This window comes from Taurulus bubalis, assembly GCF_910589615.1.
Source record: "Taurulus bubalis genome assembly, chromosome: 16".
NCBI lineage: Eukaryota > Metazoa > Chordata > Actinopteri > Perciformes > Cottidae > Taurulus > Taurulus bubalis.
The window spans coordinates 18,938,997-18,945,693 of NC_136604.1; the positions used below are offsets into that span (position 1 = coordinate 18,938,997).

General features: G+C 44.8%; 1 protein-coding gene across 1 annotated transcript; it reads left to right on the forward strand.

Annotated features, from left to right (window-relative positions):
• Positions 1-407: 407 nt before the first annotated feature.
• Positions 408-6,357, forward strand: yars1 (tyrosyl-tRNA synthetase 1; the record flags this gene model as incomplete). The annotated part of the gene is made up of 13 exons (XM_079231911.1): positions 408-464; positions 626-772; positions 898-1,073; positions 3,239-3,368; positions 3,548-3,628; positions 3,924-4,016; positions 4,110-4,245; positions 4,337-4,422; positions 4,867-5,002; positions 5,108-5,211; positions 5,320-5,513; positions 5,596-5,737; positions 6,224-6,357. 13 exons carry the CDS (start codon positions 408-410, stop codon positions 6,332-6,334), a joined length of 1,593 nt encoding a protein of 530 aa, XP_079088037.1. The 3' UTR covers positions 6,335-6,357.
• Between the last annotated feature and the right edge of the window lie 340 nt (positions 6,358-6,697).

Genomic DNA, 6,697 nt, shown 5'->3' on the forward strand with positions numbered 1-6,697 from the left:
CGTTTACATCAAGATCCAAGTCCTTTTAACGTCTACGTTTCCTTTTTCAGCGGCTAACCTACTCGGATGTAAATGTTGAATATATTTTACGAACTGTCATGGTATTCTGGTAAATTCGACTTGTAGTAAATAAGTTAAGCAGCAGTTTATTTTTTTCATAAAATGTAAAAAAAAAAATGGGATGAATTCTCTCTGCTTGCTACCTCAAAACAAAAGCTCCTTTTGGTGAAAGGAGATTTTTTTTTAAAACGTCTGAGAAATGTTACGTTATTTTCTTACCTGTGGCTGAGGGCAACATGAAATAAGTGATTTAACAGAGTTTGAACTAAAATATGCCACCAAGCTGCTGCCATTGACTCACACTGTGCTTAAACTCCCATCTTCTTCCTTCTTCAGAAGACTGCATCATGGCCGATCAGCTGAGTCCAGATGAGAAGTTCCAGCTCATAACGAGGAACCTCCAGGTGGGATGCATACATGCATACATGCATACATACATACATACATACATACATACATACATACATACATACATACATACATACAAACACAACAGAAACACAGTGGGAGTGAGCGGACACTCCCGGTAGCTTGTTCTCACTAATCTCCTGAACGTGTGTTGCAGGAGGTCCTCGGAGAGGAGAAGCTGAAGCAGGTTCTGCAGGAGAGGGAGCTGAAAGTGTACTGGGGAACAGCGACCACCGGGAAACCCCACGTGGCTTACTTTGTCCCCATGTCCAAGATAGCGGACTTCCTCAAGGCTGGATGTGAGGTGGGGAGAACTCATCGAGCATCTCGTCTGTTAAATAATTAGATTTGATCTGCACTTCCCGGCTAAATCAGAGCTCCGCTCACGCCAGTGGCTTCCTGTTTGTGTTTCTTCTTCTCTTCCCCCAGGTCACTATTCTGTTTGCAGACTTGCATGCCTTCCTCGACAACATGAAGGCCCCCTGGGCGCTGCTGGAGCTCAGGGTGAAGTACTACGAGCAGGTCATCAAGGCCATGCTGGAGAGCATCGGCGTGCCGCTGGACAAGCTCAAGTTTGTCAAAGGAACCGACTTCCAGCTCAACAGGTCAGTCGTGCTGCCGTCGGTACTGAAGACTTTCTCAACATGACTTTCCAGGATTGAGGGGTTTATTTATTGCAGTGTTTCCCCTACCGTTATATTAGGGGGGCGCCCCGCTTTTTGCCAAAAGCCGATCTCCATGAGGTTGGCTTTTCTGCTGTTGCGTCTCAAACAGAAAACAGATCTAAGCTCAACATTGAGCATTAATTAAGAGCGGCCGTATCAAGTCTACAACCCCGTTAAAAAAAGATTTGTAGAGGAAAGCAGCTCATTGCCGCCACTAATACTGATCAAACTTGATGGTTCACGTATCTGCACTAGTTGTGTTTTGTTTTGCAAAAAAAATAATTAATACATTTTTTAGTCATAGTAGAACTTTATTTTCATTGTTCTAAGTGATTGCAAATTGTAATTGTTTTGGTCTGATGGAGTTTACTTAAATTATTGCAATTTTCTTTATTCTATTATTTATAAAAGCACAGATGGAGTCACAACATGATGTTATTTACAGAAAAAGTTTGAGAACCACTGCTTTAAGTGTTCGTGTCGGTGGCGTCCCTCCCTCCCCCTGAAGCTGTAGACCTAGGGGAAACACTGTATTGTTTATTTATTTATTGTAGGGCTGCAACTAACGATTATTTTAATAATCGATTAATCGGTTGATTATTTTTTCGATTAATCGATGAATCGGATAAAAAAATGTTTTTATCAAAAAAGCGTTCATTTCCAACCCTTTATTCAAAAACAGAAGTGACAGTGCAAAACATCTTCAGAAAATGCACAAACAGGTTGCTCCTTGAACATCCCTGAGCTGTTAATTAAAACAACAAAATGGACTAACACTAAAAACATACACATCTATGCTTTGCATCTGCCAAATGTGAGCCCTTTTTACTGTAATTGATCCCTCCAGAGGCTGCATTTACATACCCTGCTTTATCAATATGTATGAAATACAGAGGGAAGCTGTACTGCTCCATATAGAGCGTCCTCTTCCTTAAACGCTTTCTTTCTGGGTCTCTTATGACCACAACGTCACGTTGTTGGCTGAGCCCAACTACGTGATTTGCTTCATTCTACTTTGAGTCAAAAAAAAAATAAAAAACCTGCAGCCAGATCCGCCGGTGTGCCGGTTTAACGTTAACGAGTGACAGCGTGAACTGAACCAGACCGGGGTTGACGGCATGTTTCATCACGTTACGTTTTTTTACAAGCAAGACTGAACTGTAACGGAACATAACGTAACTTTAACGACAATACACAACCCAAACACGTTAGCTAACGCGATAGCAAGCTGACTAGCTTCCATTAAAAACAAGTTTGAGGAACATGAAGACGCTGATTGGCCAAGACTCGACTTGTCAAAGATCTTCTATTTTTGAGAAGATCACAACCTCAGCTTTTCTCGTGTCTCACTCCAATCTCAGAAACGCTGGCCGGCCAGTTGCTCTGCTCCGCTTTTTTTTTCTTCTCCTCGACTTATTGCAGGCGTAAAAATCGCGCGACACAACGAATCGATAATGAAATTCGTTGCCAACACTTTTGATAGTCGATTTGTATCGATTTTATCGATTCGTTGTTGCAGCCCTAATTTATTGTCAATATGCAACACAGGGTTTCACAACGAAATGCAGTTGTTGCCCATTTGCTACATCAGAAAAACTTGACAAAACAAAAAAAGGTGTGCATTTTATGAATTTAAACCGTGGCAGACAACATGGTCGGGATCTTTAGAAAAAGAAAGAAAAAAAAAAAAAAGAAACATGCACTTTATTAATCCCCTTGGGGAAATTCTTCTCTGCATTTGACCCATCCCTGGATGGGGAGCGGTGGGCAGCCCTTTGAGGCGCCCGGGGAGCAGCTGGGGGTTGGGTGTCTTGCTCAGGGACACTTCGACATGTGAGCTATGGGGGGACTGGGGATCGAACCGGGTACTTTGCGGTTTTGGGACGACCACTCATCCCCCTGAGCTACAGTCGCCAGAAACATTCACCTTCATGGAAACATTCTGTCGACGTAAACGTAGAGAGTAGGCTGCGTATCTGAGCTCGGCTCTCCTCCTGAGGCGATGGGTCGCCTCCGCTTTCGGTGGCGTCCGGTCAGAAGATGCCGCTTTTTAAAATTCTCAGAAACGTACTTATTTCAGGTCTGTTTTTTTTCACGTTGGTCAGAGAGTACACTCTGGACGTGTACCGCCTGTCCTCCATGGTGACGGAGCACGATGCGAAGAAGGCCGGAGCGGAGGTGGTCAAACAGGTGGAGCATCCTCTGCTGAGTGGTCTGCTCTACCCGGGTCTGCAGGTAACACCACAGTCACCGTCAAGTGATGACATTTTCTAGTTAATACTGGAATGGCAGCGCAATATCCACATATTGTGATATAAATATTCCAAATAAAAGCGTTTTTTTAATTTTATAAAAATGTTATATGCTGTTTATGATTGATTTCCGTGTTAAATGTGGTTTCTCTTTGCTCGCAGGCTCTGGACGAGGAGTACCTGAAGGTGGACGCCCAGTTTGGAGGAGTTGACCAGAGGAAGATTTTCACTCTGGCAGAGAAGGTACCGCCGGCCTCCATCTTTGCGCCGCATGTCAACGTTTCACCATTTCTCTCGTCTACGTCGCCGGCCTCCAATCTCTTCACATTTCAGCTCATACTTTATCCCCTCAGCTCAAGTGGAACTCATTTAATTTAGGAGTAACTCTGAGGTTATTGTTGAAATTAATTTACTCCAGGTGCTTTAAATGGTTCTTTGACATAATAAATGGATACTTATATAGAAATGACACGCCCAGTTTTCAGCAGTGAAATCTATAAACTATGAATCCTAACCGAAGCCTCTCTTCTGCCTCCAGTACTTGCCGTCTCTCGGCTATGCTAAGCGCTCACATCTGATGAACCCGATGGTACCCGGACTGACGGGGACCAAGATGAGCTCCTCGGAAGAAGTACGTCACAGTTAAAAAATGATATATAAAGTCAAGATGTGTATGAACATGTTCTGAAGCGTGTGGTCATACCGTCGTCTCTTTTGTCCTCAGGAGTCAAAGATCGATCTGCTGGACTCACCTGGGGATGTGAAGAAGAAGCTGAAGAAGGCTTTCTGTGAGCCCGGCAACATCCAGAACAACGGAGTCCTCTCCTTCGTCAAGTCTGTCGTCTTCCCTCTCCGCGGAGGTAGAACACCTCTGCGTCCGCTGTCCCTGGTTCAGACTTTTCCCTCCGGCTCGTGTAAAATGAGTTGACGATTGGGATTCTTGTGTTCCAGAGTTCTGCGTCAAAAGAGACGCCAAGTGGGGCGGAGACAAGATCTACACGGCGTTTGAAGAGCTGGAGAAAGACTTCGCTGAGGAGGTAAAGTACAGATTAGGTCTGAGGCCAAGTGACGGAGGACAAGAATCACCGTTATCAATACTTCTTTATGATTATAAGCAGCTTTCAGGATGCTTTTCTGTTATTTAGTTAATCACACGCCGGTTAAAACAGAGGACACATTTTAAAGGGAACAAAAAAGTGTTTTTATTATTGTAAATCAAATCAAACAGTGCTATTATATTTCTTGATGTGAATGCATGTTTCCCCCCCCAAAAAATTGCGTAAATAAAAGCACAAACTACCTCCAACCATCATTCATGCTCCTCAACAGCAGTGAGAAGCAACGAGTACAAGAGAGAAACTGATTATTTAACAGCCCACCTGAAGTACAGACACACTGGTTTATTTGAAGTATGACATCATTCGGCCTTCTTAAAGTTTATTCCTGCTAAACGTCTTAATTTTCTCCCCTCTGACTGACAGTCGGTCCATCCAGGAGACCTGAAGGCGTCCGTGGAAGTCACGCTAAACCAACTGCTGGAGCCGATCAGAAAGAAGTTTGAGTCGCCTGAACTCCGCAAACTCAGCAACACCGCCTACCCCGACCCCTCCAAGACGAGTGAGTATTTTACCCAGCATCCCCTCTGTCTCCCGCCATCCTTTTAATCCAAAGGCATTCATTGGTGGAGGTGCATCATTTGTGTGTATATGTGTGTGTGATCAGAAGGAGCAGGAAAGGGTGCCAAAGCAGCAGCAGGAGGAGAGGATGATGAGCTGGCTCCCTCCAGAGTGGACATCAGGGTGGGCAGGATCATCAGTGTGGAGAAGGTAGGACGCCTGATCACATGACCAGCATGGCGTTTCCTCCTGACGTGTGTGTGTGTGGAGAGATGACCCCCCCCCCTCTCTCTCTTTCTCTCTCTGTGTGTGTTCCAGCATCCGGACGCCGACTCGCTGTACCTGGAGAAGATTGATGTGGGAGAGCCGGAGCCGAGGACGGTCGTCAGCGGGCTGGTGGCGTTCGTTTCCCAGGAGGACTTGCAGGACAGATTGGTGCTGGTGTTGTGCAATCTGAAACCCCAGAAGATGCGAGGGATCGAGTCTCAAGCCATGCTGCTGTGTGCCTCCGTGTGAGTGTTAATTCACGCTCCGCTTCGTTGTTGTTTTTTGTGGTGAATTCTTCCACTCACTCTGATTGGTTGGTTTCTCTAGTGAAGGGGAGCCCAGGAGGGTGGAGCCTCTGGACCCTCCAGAGGGGTCGTCGCCGGGAGACCGGGTCTTCGTGGAGGGATACGAGACGAGCAAACCGGACGACAGACTCAACCCAAAGAAGAAGGTGTGGGAGAAAGTTCAGGTATGTTGGAGTCAGATTTCACCGTTACTCTCTCCAGAAAGACTGTCATAGTGTTGCACCCTTAAAACGGACTCCCACAAACACTTCCAACTTTTATTATTATTATAGTCTTCAGCCTGCATAACACGTCTTCCTAACTTCGCTCTTAAAGAGACAGCGCTCTCTTCTAAAGGGTCAATACAATGCTTTCCTCCCTTCAGTCAGTATGTGTACAGGTAATTAATATTCTCAAACATTGGAATAACAACATATGAATGAACTTAAACACACATTTAAAGTAAATTATTCGAAATTGACACAGTCGTATTAAATCAGTAAGACATATGAAATAACATATTTCAGGGCGCTACAAGAGCAGCTGGATCATCACTGAAAGTCTTCTTTAAAATCCAATTTCCTCCAAATGTGGACCAATGTGTTGTAGTTCTTATTTTTAAAACTTGACTGTATGTCCATGGCGGTTGTGTCTTGTTTCCGTCTCTCCAGGCCGACCTGAAGATATCAGGCGAGTGCGTGGCTCAGTGGAAAGACAAGCAGCTGATGACCAAACTCGGACAGATCACGTGTAAGACTCTCAAAGGAGGAAACGTCAGCTAGACGCGTCCCCGTCCCTCACCTGAGCTGCTGCTGCCGCCGGCCACGCCGCACCTACAACGCTTTTGTCAAGAAAAAACAGCCGCGCTTCATCTGGAGGTCTTTCCTGGAGAATTATGGGACATTGACACCAAAAGTCTCGGATGCTTTGGACAGGCTGGGACAACATTCTGTTACCTTACATTTTATTCTAAGTGTCCGACGCTATGATTCATTCTTTTTTTTTCTTTTTAACCTGGTTTTCTTTGGTGTTCACACACTTAAATATACAAATACAATACGAGAGTTTCTGTTGACGTGACATACTGTCACTCAAGATAATGAAGGGTTGTGGTTACTTGATCACACTTTGTTCCTGGAAATAGC